We start from the raw sequence: 19,803 nt of genomic DNA, 5'->3' as shown, positions 1-19,803 counted from the left end.
AAGCGATTCTCTGATAGCAGGGACTAAGACTGCGCAGAGGGTATCGGTTATTGCGAGATTGTCGAGTCATTGTCTTCATCACACACACACACATACACACACACACACACACACACACACACACACACACACACACACACGAGCAGAGAGAGAGAGAGAGAGAGAGAGAGAGAGAGAGAGAGAGGAAAAGTAAGTTAAAGATTCGAATGAGCTAGAATTTTGAGTCGTGAGAGAGAGAGAGAGAGAGAGAGAGAGAGAGAGAGAGAGAGAGAGAGAGAGAGAGAGAGAGAGAGAGAGAGAGAGAGAGAGATCGTGCAGCCACCACTCTCTCTTACTTCCTCTCTCCGTAATATCAAGACAGCTTCATAATGTTGTTTAGCATTCTTTATTCCGCTCCTTCCCTTCCCTTGCCCCTAAAAGTATTCTCCCCCAAACAGGGTTCCGCGTGTAGTCAATATTGCTTTTCATTTGCATTGAATTCTTGCAGTTATTTTCCTCCTGCGCTTTCTGCTTTCGACTTTCCGGGAGAAAAATACACAAATTCCGGCATACACACACACACACACACACATACACACAGACACAGACACACACACACACGCACACGAGGACAGAACCTACACATCTTGCCGAAAAATATCTCTTCGTTTTGCGTTATACTTCTGTAAATGTATCTCCTGCTTGCGTGCTTCTGTGCAGTTCCCGAAGAAAAGAATGAAAAAAAAAGGCCGAAAAAAAAATGTGGATGTGATTCTTTTCTTCTTTTTTTGCGCTTTGTTCATATAAGATGTTTAATTTTTTTTTGTGTGGTAGTGTGCTTCAGAGAGAGAGAGAGAGAGAGAGAGAGAGAGAGAGAGAGAGAGAGAGAGAGAGAGAGAGAGAGAGAGAGTGTCTAAAAATGTGCACGTGCTTTTATCTTTTTCACTTTTCTCTTCTACTTTATTATTTTTTTTTACATAAGACGTGTTAATTTGCGGTTGTCGAGTGTGACTGAGAGAATATAAAAGTTGGGTGCTTCGTTTTCTTCATGTCTCTCTTTTCATTTTTCTTTTTTGTCTTTTCTTTTTTATCTTTCTATTTTTTTTTCTTCTTTTTTTTTTGCACTTCAAGAAGATTGGTGACTGAAAATGGTTGAGATCCCCATGAATTTAGTTGTCATTTTGTACGAGTGACCTTCAACACTCTCTCTCTCTCTCTCTCTCTCTCTCTCTCTCTCTCTCTCTCTCTCTCTCTCTCTCTCTCTCTCTCTCTCTCTCTCTCTCTCTCTCTCTCTCTCTCTCTCTCTCTCTCTCTCATCAACTTAAGCCTTATTTGACCTCCAGTTGACCTTTTATTATTTCCACCTCCCTTAGTAAGCTTCTCTTTAAGTCCCCCCTCACACCCACCCTCATTTTCTTTTCCCCTTCCCTTATAGTCACTTTATAATACGAGAAATTGCCTGTAATGTAAACCGCTGTGCGATTTAACGCGTCCAGTATATAAATATTGGCTTATGTTAGGTTTACTTAGTTATATATTCTGCGGTGCGCTCAGGCAAAACGGAATATATATGTGTGTGTGTGTGTGTGTGTGTGAACGTAAGAAGTAGATACCGTGTTTGATAGATGATAATGGTGGTGGTGGTGGTGGTGGTGGTGGTGGTGGTAGTGGTGACAACCCATGTGTTATTTCTCATGCTGTATTTCATTGCGTGTTGCATCAAAATTTATGGTACCTATTTTTGTGCGTGAGAAATTGAGCTGTGACATTTACGTGTATACTACTACTACTACTACTACTACTACTACTACTACTACTACTACTACTACTACTACTACTACTACTACTACTACTACTACATGAGCGACAACAACAAAAGTACGAAACATTAAGAGAGCGAGACCTAATACTATCAAATTCATGCTAAACAAATTCCTTCTGCTCATACGTACAAATACATGACAAATTCAGCCCTTAACTTTCTCAGGTTGAATTAACTTTGTCCAAATATAAATAAACAAGGTACTTTCTTTAAGCATTCTAAGTGTAAGGTCTCTGGATTGTTGCTCGATTGGTTACAATTCTACCACCTTTATTGATTGAGCCTTCCTGTGTGTGCACAAGTTCGGCTGACAGGCGTGCTGACTCTCCAAGCAACATAGTGACGGACAGACCCATCTCCTGAGACCTTTAGAAAATATCCAGAAATATGTATTTTATTTTATTTTCTCTCTCTCTCTCTCTCTCTCTCTCTCTCTCTCTCTCTCTCTCTCTCTCTCTCTCTCTCTCTCTCTCTCTCTCTCTCTCTCTCTCTCTCTCTCTCTCTCTCTCTCTCTTTACCCAGTGACCTCTGCTACCTTCCCCTACATGTTCCTTCTTTCCCTCTTTCCCCCGTGTGTTTCCACCCTTGTTTCCCGCCCAGGTGATTCAGTAATCCCCTTGTGACTAACTTTCTTCACTTCCTTCAGCGGCAGAATTGGAACTCTCTCTGTCCCAAACTTTTTTTTTTCCTCTCTTTCCATTTCTTTTCCCTTTCCTTGACGACGATTTCCATGATGCTATTGACAGGCTGACACACACACACACACACACACACACACACACACACACACACACACACACACACACACACACACACACACACACACACACACACACACGTCAGGAAATTGACTTCAGAACTTTATATTTCACTTTACTTTTTCATCTTTTTTCTTTATTCGTCTGTTTTTTATTCAATTTACCTATACTCTTATTTTTTTCATTCCCAGGTACGTGACCAGATGTCATTGTAAGGTTGAAAGTCATCAGTAATAGAAGCTACGTGGAATTTACTGCCTGGGGAGACATACAGGTAAATTCTTTTATATTTTGTACAAGTGTGTAAAGATAATAGAGACGTAGTTGTGACGAAAAAGGGTTCACATTGTAATCCATCAATCACTGTATCTATCACTCCAATCAACCAATCAAGAACAAGGATACGAAACAGTGAAGATAAGAGACAAAAATACGTTGAAATTTGTAATCCATGTATCTATCAATCTAGCCATCCACGCATATGTGTAGGTAGAAGAGTGAGAAAACATTGTGGAGTGCTGAATATTGCACTGGAATGACAGTGGACTGAACTCTTTTTTCCCTCTCAATGTGGAGTTGGTGGAGTGGAAAAAAAGTAACACAGTCGTGGTAAAGATAGACAGCAACATTATTATTTTTTTTTTCCTTTTATTATGAAGCGACTCTTTTTGTGAGGGCGAATATAAACACGAGCGAAATTGTGGAGCTTGAAAAAAATAAAATAAAATAAAAAAAGGAGCCGATAAAAAGAGATTGTCATTGAGGTAGATAAAAAAGACGATTATTCCCAAACGAAACTTACTAATATTGGTGAGCGATAGAGGGAAAAGGGATTTGTTTATGTTCTAAGTAAAAAATGAAAAAAAAAGAAAAGGTACATTTAATAAAAAAAGGGAAAAAAGAGGTCGCCATTGAAGTAGATATAAAAAAAATGATTATTCCCAAACGAAACTAATATTGGTGAGCGATAGAGGGAGAAAAGGTATTTGTTTATATTCTAAGCAAAAAAGAAAAAAGGTACATTTATTAAAAAAAATGAGAGTAAAGGTCATCATCGAGGTTGAAAATTAACATAAGTATTGAAAAAAAAGGAAAATAATTACAAGTACTACTGAATTACTGAAAAAATAAAATATTGCTTTGTATTCTAAGCAACAACAACAACGACAAAAACTATTAAAAAAATACATCAAGTGAAAAAGGGAGGCGGAAATCGTTTTGGACATAAAAAAGAAATAATCTATTAAAGAAAAAATATCAACACTGGCGAATGATACACAAAAAAGTACTGGTTTATATTCTAAGCAACACAAAACAACAAATATATTTCGTTGATCTCCTTCCGGCCAAGTTCCGCTCCGTGTCCAATAGTTTGTCCCTCGCACAGGTGGGAAAACCGTGACAGGTAACAGCACCACCACAAATTAAAGGTACCTGTAACTGTACACAAATTGCTGTGCCATTAATTCCTTCGTGGCTGTGGGTGCTGTTCCTTCCCTCCTGCTGCTGCTGCTGCTGCTGCTGCTGGCTTCCCTGACTCCTGCTGTTCATTTATTTTTTCCAGCTGTTTAATTTTTCTTAACGTTTTCTGTCGTGTGTTGGTGCTGGGCGGAGGTGGCAATTTGCTTCTCCCTTAATTTTTTGGTCCTTTTCTTTTATATTCCCAGTATTCCATGGTGTGTCTCGTTTTGGTGTTGTATTTTTTATTATATTTCGTATAATTGTTCTTGTTGTTCTTTTCGTCCCTTGTTTTGGCTTCTCTTCCTTCTTTACCACCACCTCCTCCTCCTCCTCCTCCTCCTCCTCCTCCTCCTCCTCCTTTTCTCACTTTTCACGATTTTCTTACTGGTTATCTTCATCGAATTTTCATATTTCCTCCTCCTCCTGCTCCTGCTCCTCCTCCTGGCGGTGCAAACTTAAGGCGTCTGAAGGTGACGGGCTGCGGGTGGGTGGGGACGCTTGGATGACTTGGGAGAGGCGCTGGTGACGGGCTCTCTTTGTGTGGGTGACGCCGAGGCATGAACCCAGAGCTGCCGCAGGTCACGTGGTCTGCCTCGCCTTTCCCTTTGAAGTCCTGCTGTTATTATTGTTGATGTTGTTTGAATTTGTGGCGGTGGTGGTGGTGGTCGTTTTTCTATCTATTTGTGTTGTTTTTTGTTTTTGGTTGAATTATATGGTGGTGGTGATGGTGGTGGTGGTGCTATTGTAGTTGTCGCCACCAACATAACACCCTACATTCACTTCCACGCATCTCTATCACGTACAACAACTTCCTAAACAACGGTGGCGACAGTGACAGTGACAGTGCGGTGAGGTTACAGTGTTGACGCAAAGTAGCATCATCGTCATCATCAGGACTGAGGAGAAACAGCAGTAGTGAGTCTGTGTTACGTGTCGTGCTGCAGTGGGAGTGCTGTGGGAGGCAGGCGGACAATGCTGTGGTGTGTGTCTGGTTTGTATCTTTGTTTGTCTTTGTGGGGATTACTTTTGCCCGTGTGTGTGTGTGTGTGTGTGTGTGTTTGTGTTTGTTGAGGGCTGGGGGGTGGGGGAGTAGTTGTGTGTGTGTGGGGAGGGGAAGGAGTAGGTGGTTGTGATATTTTCTCTCTCTCTCTCTCTCTCTCTCTCTCTCTCTCTCTCTCTCTCTCTCTCTCTCTCTCTCTCTCTCTCTCTCTCTCTCTCTCTCTCTCTCTCTCTCTCTCTCTCTCTCTCTTTCAAAATAAAGATAAAATAACCTAAACGCAGCAAGTTATCAGCAAAATTACACGTTTCCAATCACTACTTTGCCCTCAATATTTTTGCCCCCCTCTGATGTCGCGGCGAAGGGAACCACTCAATGCACAACCGTCCCTGCAGACCAATATTAAAATGGAAGCCCCGTGTGTACCTGATCAATTCACCTGTCATTGAGTGTTGCAGGTATACAGAGCTTTCGCCTCCCTGCCTTCCCCTCCCTCCCTCTGGCCCCAAAGGTAACGGTGCCACCAACTCCGGTAACGCAATGAGAGTAAATTCTTGAGTAATAGAAGTAGTAGTAGTAGTAATAGTGTCGGTGGGAGTGAGTCTACTTCATCATGGTATCGGAAGGGATGTTTGTGTCGCTCGCTTTTGTCTGTTCAAGGTTGCGATGTAATATTCAGATTCGCTGGAATTCCGTGCTGGTTTGGTTCAGTAATGGTTCAGTCACTTAGTACTGGGGCGGATGGTACTCGGGTCATATAGGTTTCAGATGATCCTCAAGACAGATGGGGCTGAGTGCAAATAGGCCTCATGAAGTTTGGTACTCGAGACACTTAGTCCTCAGATGTCTCCATACGTCTGGGCTTCGTGAAGGCACCATATAGATCTCCATACTCCAATATATGGTTCACAAAGCCATCCACTCGACCACATTCACCCATCCACTGAACCATTCAACCCAGTAATTCCATCGTGACTTTTCGTTTGGCAGTGCCTAATCTATTCGTTCAGTAGTAAATGTCTAGAGGTCACGTTATCATTCAAAGATTTTCAGGTTTACTCCTATTCGTGATATGTTGAAGTTTAACCTACTAGCAATGTATAGCTTGTACTTGTTGGGCGTGTGAAAAGAAAGACACTTTTTTACTTGGTATTAATTTTCGTGATGTGTCTTGGGAATGGGAGGCCCGCTGTGGTGAAGCTGTGTGGCTCGTCGTGTTCACAGTCTCATCAGTCTTCATTATTTGATTAACAGTGAAGTCATTTGATGTTACGCTCTGTGTCGTGACATTAAAAGAGGAAACGTGAATTGTGTTCCCGGTGAGGTGACGCAGTGAATGCTTGCAGTCCACACACACACACACACACACACACACACACACACACACACACACACACACACACACACACACACACACACACACACACACAAGGCCTCCCTGAAGGACCCGTCAACAGGAATTTGGAAACCTCGTGAAATCTGAGGGACAGCCTGAGTTTGATTGGGCCTGGCGGGCGGCGGGCTGCGCGGCGGCAGGAGAGGCGTGGAACCGCTGCCTTGCCCGCCTTGATGCTCAACTTAACAAACTTTGCCTGCACGTCGAGGCTCGCAAGTTATTAATTGGACTCTTGACATCATACTGGTGTTCCGAGGCCGTTCGTCTACGTTCGCACGGTTCAGCTAGCCGCGCGTGAAGCTTAGCGAGGCGTTCACAGGGACTGGCATCTTTATGAAGCCTCACAGCGCATCCCCACCTGTTGTGTGTTGGCGGGGCGTTGTCAGGTGCAGCGGGGAGCGGGGTGAGGCCCTAGGCACCGGCGAGTGGCTGTGATGCTCCCCTAAAGCACCGCTCGCCGCTGTGCCCACGGCGGCGTGCAGCGCGGCGAGGCGGGGAAGGGGGCGAGGCAGGAATAGGGGGCAGGGGGGAGGAGGCAGCCGTGCACACCTGTTTCTGGTTGAAGGCTGCCTCCAAAGCTACACGTCAAGGTCACACACACACACACACACACACACAAACACACACACACACACACACACACACACACACGGAGCGTCACCTGCCACGGCCTTGGTGATGACAGGTCGTCACGAAATGTCTGAGGAAGTTACGGAACACTCATGAACTTTTAACAATAGTGACGACATTAACTCTGAACAACAGCTTCGCACTAGTATATCTGGCGCCTCTCCTGCTACTGTCACTGGTATTATTGGTATCGCTAGTGACATTACCACCATCACGATTACCCCATTGCTACTACTACTACTACTACTACTACTACTACTACTACTACTACTACTACTACTACTACTACTACTACTACTACTACTACTACTACTTGCACTCGATGGCAGTGGCGGGAGTAGTACACAGCGATGAACAGCCAAGTGGTAGCAGCATTTCACCTTTTTCCCCCACGAGCAATTACCTCTTTTAAAACACAAATTATACAGAACACGGTCGGCGAGCACAGCGGCGCCGTAGCAAGAGAGGCAACAAGGCCAAACAAAAGCAGCAGCGGCGATTATTACCCTTGGCGAAATTTACATAATTATGCAATTAGTAACATTACTTGCGCTAAATGTTGGTCTCGTTATTACCACAGGCGAGAGCGGCAGCCACTGGGGAGCCACACCGCCCGGCTTTTCTCGCCCTCATTTCGCCCTACGTGCACCCAGGTTACTGCCACGCCGGATCCGGATACGTATCTGAATGCACACCGTCGCTCCGGGAATACTCATCCGGTGAATCTTTTTTTTTGGCTCCGGATTTCACTATGCTGGGTTTGGATTTCGTGCGTGTTGTGGCGGGTCGTGTCTGTGTGTGTGTGTGTGTGTGTGTGTGTGTGTTGTGTGTGTTGTGGTGCTGGGGACTGGTGGTGATACTGTTGTGTTGTGTTGTTTTGGTGCTGTGTCGCCGGCATTAATTAAGGGAACAAAAGAGTGTATGGCAGTAATTATGATGATGATGATGGAAATAATGATTATAATATTAATGGTCACAGGAGACAGGGATGTTTTCTGCTACGCTCGCTACAGGAAACATTGTCTTTGTTGAGTACTGGCTGGGCAGGAGGAAGTGCAGGAGGAGGAAGAGGGAGAAAACGAGGAGAGGGTGGTGGTGGTAGTGTTGGTGGTGGTGGTGGTGTTGGGATAGCACAACGACGCAATGCAGCATAAATCAAAAGAAAAAAAGAAAAAGAAAACAGTCACACACACACACACACACACACACACACACACACACACACACACACACACACACAGCAGAAATATGTTTACTCGTTGCCATGCACTCAACTCCTGACGGTGACAGTGTTTGCCGCCAGCCGTCACCTCGCTGACACTTGGCTGCGAGCAAACACTTTACCGCCAGTTCTCGCTACACCTGCCACTCGGCCCGCCAGGTGTGACTGCAGGTATGGCTACAGGCGGCGGGGCGGCGGGGTGGCGGGGTGGAGGATGAAACAAGGCCTGGATTCTGAAACACTTCTGCGCTGCACCTCCACTACTTTCAAAAGATTCTAGTCGTTGAAGGTACACGAGTTTTTAAGAGTATTTTTATAATTCTACTGACATATTGACTATTTCTACATTACGAACAAGCGAAACACCCTTGAGACCCTGCTAATCATCTCTGTGGCCTTTGAAAATAGTCGTGGTGAGAGAGAGAGAGAGAGAGAGAGAGAGAGAGAGAGAGAGAGAGAGAGAGAGAGAGAGAGAGAGAGAGAGAGAGAGAGAGAGAGACAGAGCAAAGCGTTAGAGAATAGAGGGCAAAGTATTCATGCTACCTATGAAGATCATTTATTCATTGACGTGTTAATGGCGACGTACCGTGACCTTCTGACGCTCTTTACTCGACGCTACGAAGAGAAAAGAATTGTACATCACATAGCTAATGAATGTACGTGCTGTGGTAATCCAACTACAAGTGGAATGGTAAAAGAGTTTAATTTTACTATATCACATCTAGATATCTTTTACATGGAAATAGATTGACGGATTAAAGGATAACAAACAATACGACCTTTGTTGATTTCTTTGAGTGTGCTGAATGATTGCACTGCTTAGATAAATCTTGCTTACGTTAAGTACTGTAAGATATACTTTCTATTCTTTTCTTCTGGTTTATCTTATCAGTCTATCTTTTCACTCCCCTTGGTCACGGGTACATATGTAAGCTGATCATACTAGAAGTGAGGGGATAAGAGACTGAGTTTTAACTTAACATTTGTAACTTTGTGTATGTACATCACGTCTAGTTATTCTTTACATGGTAACAAACTATATAGGATTACAAAGGTTAGCAGGCAGCAACGGATCCTCTTTTCCTATTTTAGTTTGATTCCGCTGCTCTGATAACCTTCTTTCATACGTTCAATAAGGTGGGATATACTTTATATTCATCCTGGTGTTTCTTGTCTATTGTTTCACTCTCTCCTTGGTCACGGGGGCATGTCAGGTTACCATCATTCCTTCGTCAGTAACTCGGCTCACTTTCAGGCAAATTAGTCCATTTTCTCCTGCTGGTACAGGCAAGACAGCGCAGTAGGAAGCATATGCACCTTGTTCCCTCAATACTTGTCTGTCTGTCTGTCAGTTTACCATCATTCCCTCGTCAGTAACTCGGCTCACTTTCAGGCAAATTAGTCTATTTTCTCCTGCTAGTATAGACAAGACAGCGCAGTGGAAAGCAGATGACCACGTCCCCTCAGCACATTCAATACCAGTGACACAGAGAGAAGAGTACTATTGATATATCGGGAAGCAATCTGACGTGAAGAGTAAAATGAATGAACTCTTTCCTGACATCTGTGTTCTGGTAGTGACAGGGGATGGACAGGCAGAGGAACAGGTATTCAGTGCCAATAAGCCTGCCCATCTCACCTGTCAGCTGGGGGATTAGGGGAAAAGAAGGGATTTATTTAAGGCTGTACAGGTAATTCCTTTTGTGAGGCCTCTGTGTCTGTATGAGTAGAGCAAAAAGTGGAAGTAGGAAACTGAGAAAACTAGTGAATTTATCTTTTTTTCTTGGTTTTTGTGACAATTTGATTTTTTAACACGAAAAAAAAAAAATCAGATTAGGCATTTCATAAAGTTTCGTTCGTGATACGTGCGTTTGCGTAAAATAGATAGAAAAAGAAGGAAAATTTAGTTAATCCTCATAACACAGCGTCTTGGCAGCGGATGCCAAAACCCACGGTGATTTGCATAGCGGCGGCTGATGAAGGGACGAGATAACACTCGGGTGAAGGAAAGAAGATTGATAAAGGCAACGCGAATGAGACAGAACGTAAAGAACCAGGAGATAAACAACCACGGATAAAGAACAGGCGGCGTGAGGGAAAGGAGGGCGAATGGGTGTGTGATTAGAGAGAAAATAGAGAACCGTCAGAAGGAGAAAGAGAAAGGAAAGAAATAAAAAGAACGGTCAGGTGGTACGGGGAAGGTGCAAATTGTGGAGATGTTTGTTTTGGAAGACGGTCGAAGGGGGCGCATCAGCAGCAGGAGGAGGAGGTGGAGGAGGAGGAGGAGGGAGAAGAAGGAAAAGAGTACGACAAGAAGTGTATTGCAAACTGTCAGAGTAATCCAGAAGTTTTCGTTGCTATCTTGAGTTGAGGACGAGTACGGGGGAGCAGGAGGAGAAGCAGGAGGAGGAGGAGAAGGAGGAGGATTACAGGAGGAGGAGAAAATGATATTGTATTGGCAATGATGTAGATGGGAGAGCTGTGGATTGTGATAAGTGGCAGTGATGGACGAGAGAAAGAAAGAGAATGACTTACGAGAAACTGGTAGCAAGGAATCTGTTGGTCTGTTACGAGTCTAAGAGATAAGTATGGAAAAAAAAAGAGAGAAAAAAAAAAAACAACAGGAAAGGAAGGACGAAGAAAAAAAAATATACCAAACCATCAACATTACCACCACCACCACCACCACCACCACCACCACCACCATTTCTCTTCCTCCTGCTTTCGTCCTCCTCCTCTCTCCTCTCCTTACATCAACAAAGTCATTTCCATCCCAGCCTGAAATGCACGTATACATAATTCGTGATCAAATTAGCTGGCAGATGTAAGCAGGTTGTTGGTGCCTCGTGGTGTATCGGTAACCAAGGAAACATCATTAAGCTTCTATTTCCAAACTCGCCCTCCTTAGTGTTTAGTGCTTTATATAATCATTTTGGCGTGGCTTTTACGATTTTCAGAGAGAGAGAGAGAGAGAGAGAGAGAGGGAGAGGGAGAGGGAGAGCGTGCATCGGATGGATACCGGAATAGCGTGTTTTCATTATTGCATTTGGGGAATTATTGGACGGGAATCAAAATTTTCAGGTGTTTAATTTCCTTCCAGCTCCCGATCATCCTCTGCTGCTGAAAGGGGAGCGAGTCTGCCAGGAATGTGATATTATTAGACCCACCACCACCACCACCATTACTACTACTACTGTTAACTACTACTATTACCGCTACTACCACTACCACCTCAACTACTACTACTACTACTACTACTACTACTACTACTACTACTACTACTACTACTACTACTACTACTATGCAATGGAAGTCAATAACATTTAACCTTTATATCTGACCAGTGTGTGTGTCTGTGTGTGTGTGTGTGTGTGTGTGTGTGTGTGTGTGTGTGTGTGACATCTATCTCTAGTGAAACCGTTCATAAAAACAGTAAAAAGTATACGAATATAAATTATAACAGGCATATAAATCTGAATTGTGTCTATAACCAAGTATTTCACATATGCAACTGTATATAGAAATTAATCATATTCCCATCCGTTCCATCCGTATTCCAGTGCAATTCGTTCCATGCAATCGTGCCCTGTTTCCATGTAGTTATCCGCAATTCCAGAATTCCACAAATTATCGGGAATCGAATACTAGAGGCACAGATTCCCTTTGCGTATCCAACATTCACATTCATGTATTAGGCAACCTAACTAGCGATGTACACTTCTATATTCCTGCTGATTATTCGACTTCCTCTTCTAAGGCAAGGAGGAAGAGAGAGAGAGAGGATAAGGAGGATGAGGAGTAAGAGGAAAAGAGTTTAATAATAGAATAGGATAGAAAAGAAGCGAACTTGTAGAGACTGGCAAGAGGTGGAGGGAAAAGAAAGAGGATGAGGATGAAGAGGAGTAAAAGGAAGAGACTTTCATAATACTAAAGAAGAGAAAACACGTAGAATTGTATAGACTAAGAATATCAATGGGACTTTTTTTCCATTTCCTTCCCCTTGGCCATAAAAATTTATAAAAGAAGCAAAAAATGGAAAAGCAAGGTGTAAAAGTACCTGGTGAATTAATTGGCGCTTGTTGAATGCGTAAAGTGGACTAAGAGAGAAGCAATCTTTAACGTGGCGAGGGAGAGAGAGAATTGGAATGTTTGGACCGGGAAGGGAGAGAGAAAGAGTGAAAATGAGAGGCTGGTTACCAAAGTGAGAGGGTCTAAGGGGAAGCTGAGGCGGGCAGGGAGGAGAGATGGGAGCAGAGAAAGGGAGAAAAGGGAGAGGGAGTGTGTTTGAACTTAGAAAAAACACTATTTGATGCATTCTTTTCGAGCACAAAAGGAGACAGACTGGAAGGAAGGAAGGAAGGAAGGAAGGATGGATGAATATAAGGAGGGGCTGACTGGAAGGAAGGAAGGAAGGAAGAAAGGATGGATGAATATAAGGAGGGGCTGAAGTTCTCTCTCTCTCTCTCTCTCTCTCTCTCTCTCTCTCTCTCTCTCTCTCTCTCTCTCTCTCTCTCTCTCTCTCTCTCTCTCTCTCTCTCTCTCTCTCTCTCTCTCTCTCTCTCTCTCACACACACATCATTATAATCTTTTTCTCTTTTTCACTCCATGTACTTCTCCCTTCTTCCTCTCATCCTCTCCCTTTCTCCCTTCCTCATTCCTTCTCCAATTCCCTCATTCCTCCTCCTGTTTCCTTTTCCTATTCTATTTTTTCAGAGTTTTTCCGAGCACTGATCAGATATTGGTGAGAGAAACTTGAATAATTCCTCAACGCGTGTGTGTCTGTGTGTGTGTGTGTGTGTGTGTGTGTGTGTCTACGTCCACTCAGAGGTCAAGCATACGCAGCTCACTGGCCCTTCCTTCCGCCTCCATCTTTCACTTTGTCCTCCAAAACCGTGGGGAGGGTACAGTGTCGCCCCACACACTCGCCACTCACTTTTCCTGCCTTTCTTACACTCTCCGGCGCCAGCAAGGCCTAGTACCTTTATATATATATACCCATTGGCAAGTAAGTAACACAGCAGATGTGGCGGCGTTTCATTTAGCCAGTGTTGGTCTCCGTGATAGAACATAAACAGCGGGGCCAGGAGGATTTAAACCACGGCCAAACTTTTTAATTCAAGCCACACAAAGTAAAGAGCGCCGGCAAAATAAAACAAAAATATCAAAAACGAAAGAAAAAAAAGAGTAATATCGCCTCTAAACACACACACACACACACACACACACAGGGGGAAAAAAAATGACACGTTTCGGAAATAACTTGTATCATAAGTAGAGAACGTGCATCCCGTTAAGCAGCCGCGCATTGCAAGGCCACGAGAGTACGTGGTATGATCGCAAGTGACACGTCCGGAAATCAGCGTTTAATTGCGTGTGTCTTAATAGAAAAAAATAGCTGATTTCCAAATTATACATCAAAGTATGACCTCGTCTAGTTCAGGAGAGTCCTTCGTATAAATGCACTGGTGTGTGTATGTGTATGTGAATGTTATTGCTAGTTATCTCTCTCTCTCTCTCTCTCTCTCTCTCTCTCTCTCTCTCTCTCTCTCTCTCTCTCTCTCTCTCTCTCTCTCTCTCTCTCTCTCTCTCTCTCTGTCAGTAGTTGCACAGGTCTTCAAGGGTATTTTTACGGTTTTAGTGACAGATTAACAACATTTCTACATTAATAACAGGAGAAACACCATTGAAAACCCTGATAATCATCTTTATAGCTTTGAAAAACAGTCGTGAGGAGAGAGAGAGAGAGAGAGAGAGAGAGAGAGAGAGAGAGAGAGAGAGAGAGAGTAGGAGCATTTCAGTTGAGCCTATTCTGCCCTGGTTCGTGTTTGCTGCGGTGACACGGTGCCGCACTGAGTTGAAGATTGCGTTCATAATCACTTATCGGGGGTGGAGTGGGGAAAGGAGAGTCAGGCTGAACATCTGAGAGAGTTGGTAAAGAAAATGTTCCCAAAGTGTGAGGTTGCCCAGAAAATGTCTATGAAAAAGACAAAAGCATCGACAAGAAGTTCCCTGCTTTGAATGGAAACCATCAAAAGATCTCATAAGTGACATGAAAAATGGCAAAATTCGTCAGCGATATGGGACCAAGTGTAGCAGCAGCCAACAGGCAACTCTGTATCCTGCTGATGACACGGAGGTTGCCAGTGGTAGCGAGGAAGGAACACAAGTTTATGTACAATAATATTCTGCTGTATGAAAGGTGAGTTAAAGAAGCTACATTTGTGTTCTCATGTTCATGTAAGAAAAATTATTTTCATGTACCTTGGATATTTTAAGTCGATCTTGGAGATTTTGAATGAGATGTCTTGGATATTTCTGTTTTGTCCAGTGGCAACACTGGTGACAGGTGGCGCTGGGGAGTTACCACGGCGAGCGGCTGGCTGGCTGCAGTGTTTTGGTCAGCACTGGTCAATCTTGCCCTACACGCTCTATTAACCAGTGTTTCCGTCTTCCCGACACCTTCCTGCACCAAGCACCGTCAAGCATCACCAGAGAGGCACGAGTACGTAAGGTGTGTGGGTGGGTGTTGGATCAGTGACAAGTGGCGCTGGGGAGTTACCACGGCGAGCGGCTGGCTGGCTGCAGTGTTTTGGTCAGCACTGGTCAATCTTGCCCTACACGCTCTATTAACCAGTGTTTCCGTCTTCCCGACACCTTCTTCCTGCACCAAGCACCGTCAAGCATCACCAGAGAGGCACGAGTACGTAAGGTGAGTCCAGCGGGGCCAGTCTCTCCTCAGTCAGCCTTACTGCCTTCACAACACCCTAATCCTCCCTGTAGTGTCTTGTATTCGTTTATTTAGGATTCATTATTCGTTATTTAGTTTTTTTAGGGGTTAATTATTTATATTTAGGTTTTGTTTACGTCTGAGTCTGGAAAGAGTTGGAAATTTATTCGAATATTTAATGTTCGCCAATATGTAAACAAGCCGTCAGCTGTGTTATTAGCCATTATTTGCCTCGTCTCTCACTCATTGTAAGCCTAACATATCACAAGATGGATCCACATGTCTAGCCTTCATATCCGCTGGTCAGATATATCCGTCATTGCCTGGTTTTGGTGTTATATAGGAATAAATAAGGCAACATGGCCGCCGGCTCCCCCACTGAGGTCGCCCCCGATGGCCGCCATGATGGACTGGCACCTGTTCCGGCTTGTTGGTTCCAATATTTTTTTACATTTTTCTGAATTAATTTATTTGGCTTGTATAGTAAGATTTTATGGTTTCTAAAAATATTTCGTTGCTTTTGAAGTGTTTTTCTTGCTTCAGTTAAGTAAATGTGCTGAATTTGGTGTTGTTTTTTATGTAAATAAGGGGCAGTTTGTACGGTGAAATTTACCCAGCCTGGTTTTTGGCTTTTTTATTTGAGGCTTTAATGAAGATTTTATTGCTTCAAAAAATCGTTTATGATTTTTAAAGTATGTTGCGTTCCTATTGAGTTAAGTATGTGGAATTTGAATAGGCTTTTTGTCCCGTTGAAAGTGGTGTTTTTGTCATTTTTTAGCTTCTTTATTTTTTTATTGTAGCTTGTAACTAAGTGTGCATTATTTTAAAAAATAGTTCAGATTTTTTAAAATGTTTTTTTACCAGTGTAAAGTGGAATAGGTGGACTTTTCAATGTTTTTAATGGTGTCAAAATTTCCAACACTTTTTCCATATTTCACATAATATTTCTTTATAACTACTGAGACTGGAGGTGTTTTGATATTGTGAATATTAATTCAAGTAATTGTCAAGTCAGAATATATAATGCATTCGAGCCTAGCTTCATTTTTTCTATGGGTCAATTTCAAAATGAAGTACGTTACGTACGTATGGCAGCGGGGCGCCGGCACCTCGCCTGTGACGTCATCAAGGATTCGGGACTCGGTCTGCTCCAGTGTCTCCTCAATATTTACCGTAATTTCCAGTGTTTTCCAAGTGTTTCCAGCTGTTTCTAAAGTCAGGCGTGTAGATAGTTGTAGTAGAAGGAAGAAAATAAGAGAAATGAAAGAGGAGAAGGAAAAAATAAGAAGAAATGGAGGAGGAGGCAAAACAGGTAAACAATATTTAGCGCTTAGTTTCCCTTGCTGCGCTGCAGTTCTCTAATATTTGGTGTGTTTTGTGTGTTTTACGTGTTTAGGATGTATGTAAGAATATTGTGGGGTGTTTAGAGTGTGTTTTGGTGGTGTTCAGGTGTGTTTTGGGTGTATATTTTCTGTTATCATTGTGTTTTGGGTGAATTTTGGGTGTTTTAAATGTGGTTTAGGATGTTTTTAGTTATATTGTAAGTGGTTTGAGTCGTGTGGGGTGTTTTGAGTATATTGTGGGATGTTTTTGTGTGTTATGGGTGTGTTTGGGGGTATATTGAGATGTAGTGAGTTTGTTTTGGGTTTATTTTCTGTTTTAAGTGTTTTGGTGAGTTTGGGTGTGTGTGTCGGGTCTTTTGAGGTGTATTTGATTGTGTGCAAGTGTGTTTGTGGCGTGTTTGTGGTGTTGAGTGGTGCTTTAAGTGTGTTTTGGATGTTTTGATGTGTTTTGGGTGTGTTTGATGAGTTTTGGGGTGTTGTAGTGTATTTTGGGTGTTTTAAATCTTTTGAGTGTGTTTGGATGAGTTTTAGGTATATTGGGGTGCTTTGAGTGTGTTTTGGATAAATTTAGCGTGGTTGGGGTGGGTTATTTGGATATTTTCAGATGTTATGGGGTGTTTTGAGTGAATATTCAATATTTGGTTGTGTTTAGGTGAGTGTAGTAGGTATTTTGGGGTGTTGTGATGTGTTTTGGTTGTGTTTTGGATGTTTTGAGTGTATTTTGAGTGTGTTTTGGTAAGTTTTGTTGCATGTAGGGATGTTGAGTGTTATATATATATATATATATATATATATATATATATATATATATATATATATATATATATATATATATATATATATATATATATATATAATGGGAAGGCAATGAGAAGAGGGACAAAAGAACATGGGATGCACCGCCTGCGTTCATACCGGGATCTGATGTCAGTTCTTGTGAAGGGCCAGAATGCATATTCCTGAAGTCTGGAAGGAGTCGTCCGCCAGCCTGTATGGACACTAGGCTGTAGCTCCAAAACTAACTGTAGGATTCTCTCTAAAATAGTCTCATTGAGATTCTCGCACAAAATTACCTATACGTAACTTAATCTAACCTAACCTAACCGCTACAAGAGTAAATGGGCCGAAACTTTACCAGACTTCGGGAATATGCCTCCAGAGGGATACGGGTTAAGGTTGCTTCACACACATCAGTGCCGTATTCGTTCTGTGCTGTTCAGTGCTTCAGTGTCAGTAAAAAAAAAAAATCATCATTTTGGAATTCAGCGGAAGCATTTTACACACATCCGGCGAAGTACTGTGTTTTGACTGAAGTGATTGTTACGTCTCCGTTCCGTGAAAATACCAGTTGTCACTGGTATTTTAAAAATTTTCATGGATGTCGGACAAGTGTTTGAAATAAAATAGAAGAAATTGAAATGGTGATAAATTCTCTTTTTAATTGATGTAATTAATCACATTGTACATTATACTTACCAGAACACACCACATCACACCACACCACATCATAACACACCACACCATACCACACCACACCACACATCACTGAGCAATGTCATCAAACAGTTTTTGGACATTCTTAAGTACTGGAAAATTTTTGTTTCATCATTAATTAATTCCTCGTACAGAGTAGCAAAATCTCCTTCAGTTTCTCTTTTCCTTCCACGTTTCATGTACCCACTTTTCTTTTCTTTATTTTTTGTTAAGCAAGCATCTTGCTCTTCATCAAGAATTATGACAATCATAGCCAACTCCACGTCTGAAAGGATATGTGTGCATAGACGTCACGAAAGCGACATGGATATGGATATCACTGACACTATACGATACTAATACGGCACTGATAGGTGTGAAACCACCTTTGAGTGTACTATTCAGATAGTGTACCCACTATCTGCCAATTTCACTGGGACAAAAGCACAATTAGGTGGTTGTTAAGAATAATAATAATAATAATAATAATAATAATATAATAAAAGGAGTTAAGCCATCTATATAGTTAGCTAGATTGATATCATTATTATTGTTATCATCATTATTACATATCAAGGTATTGTGACATTATTATTAATAATATGTTGTTGTTATTATTATTATTATTATTATTATTATTATGATTATTATTATTATTATTGTTATTATTATTATCATTATCATATTTCAGCTATCCAACATCAGAACAGTATATGAATATGGCAAATGCTGTTTTGACATCATTTCTTGCCATCCTGAGAAAAAATGATCTCGAGGAGCATGAATTGCAGCTGCAATGGAAATTGCGCATCCAGCGCAAGTTTCAGAATTCAAGAAAGAGGCAGGATTCCTCAGTGACTGAGGTGACGTCAAGGAAAAAGAAGATCCCTTGCATAGTGCCAAAAGAGACTACGTGTCCACTGATGTGTGGAGTAAAGGCTTACCTTCCACCAAGGCCCCATTCAGAAGATGATGAGTCATTAGAGAGACATAGACAGTGGCTTGCTCTACATTGGATGAAGAAAGATCCCGAGTTAGGTAAGGTATGTGATATTTGTACGCTTGATTTATCTTTTTTTATATTTCAGAGACTTCTTTACTGGTGTTGTTTAAAAATACCTGCTCTTATGTAAGCAATTTCAATGTTACTGGTGGATAGCCACTGAAAAATGATACTTGTATGTATGTATATATATATATATATATATATATATATATATATATATATATATATATATATATATATATATATATATATATATATATGAGGGAGAGAGGGAGGCTGGCGGGACAGTCAACTTATGAAAACTAATTTTACTTTAATGATTTTCCTCAGGCTGAACGCCTCATGCAGTTGACACTCTCTGAGAGATGCAAAAAAATAATCAATGGGAACATTCTTGTAGCAGAAATCCTGAACTTGTACCCGTGGATTCAGACTTTTGATGGCATAAGTGTGTATATATGTACACTTTATGGATTTTGCTACATATTGTTACTAATTGTCAACTTTATTTGTAGGGCTATAATGTATATAGCTATTTATATTTTATAGTAGGTAATTGATATTTAACTACTGGTACTTCCATTCTCCCTCTCAGGCTCAAAGGCCTCAGTGACGGGAGATAAGCACTCATAACTAAGTACAGTTATTGCAGATGCTCATCTCTGTAACCTTCACTTATAATTATTTGATGCTTATATCTTTACAGATAATCAAGGAGTTCCTGAGATTAGAACCACAAGTGGATGAACCAGACCCAAGAGTAGCAGTTTTGAAAGGGCTGGAGAAATATAGCCTCCCAATAATTGCCATTCTCAAAAATAGAAAAGCAGTTCCTCTGTATATGGAAACCTTACTTGAACTCTATGACCACGATGAAAGTCAGTGCGAGTAGTGTCTAGTTCAATTTGTTAATTTCAGTAGCTGGTAGCAATTTAATATATGTATCTTTTCATCATTAGCAATGCATCTTTCACTTTTATAAGCCTAGT

At 41.8% G+C, this 19,803-nt stretch overlaps 1 protein-coding gene across 6 annotated transcripts in view; it reads left to right on the top strand.

The window, feature by feature from the left end:
* The window catches only part of LOC135115982 (uncharacterized), a 124,994-nt gene that overhangs the window by 103,161 nt on the left and 2,030 nt on the right, over window positions 1-19,803 (top strand). For 3 of the 6 annotated variants that reach the window (XM_064033178.1, XM_064033177.1, XM_064033176.1), the window contains 4 exons: window positions 11,366-14,464; window positions 14,594-14,974; window positions 18,500-18,851; window positions 19,521-19,692. In XM_064033178.1, the coding sequence (XP_063889248.1) occupies window positions 14,322-14,464; window positions 14,594-14,974; window positions 18,500-18,851; window positions 19,521-19,692 (1,048 nt within the window). In that variant the 5' untranslated portion in view covers window positions 11,366-14,321. Of the gene's footprint in view, window positions 1-11,365; window positions 14,465-14,593; window positions 14,975-15,245; window positions 16,305-18,499; window positions 18,852-19,520; window positions 19,693-19,803 lie in introns of those variants that run through there. The other 3 variants (XM_064033181.1, XM_064033180.1, XM_064033179.1) reach the window with 3 other exon arrangements.

The sequence above is a fragment of the Scylla paramamosain genome, chromosome 30 (assembly GCF_035594125.1).
Source record: "Scylla paramamosain isolate STU-SP2022 chromosome 30, ASM3559412v1, whole genome shotgun sequence".
NCBI classification, from domain to species: Eukaryota; Metazoa; Arthropoda; class Malacostraca; order Decapoda; family Portunidae; genus Scylla; species Scylla paramamosain.
The sequence above is the reverse complement of the archived record's forward strand: the minus strand, read 5'-3'. Positions and strand labels throughout refer to the sequence as shown.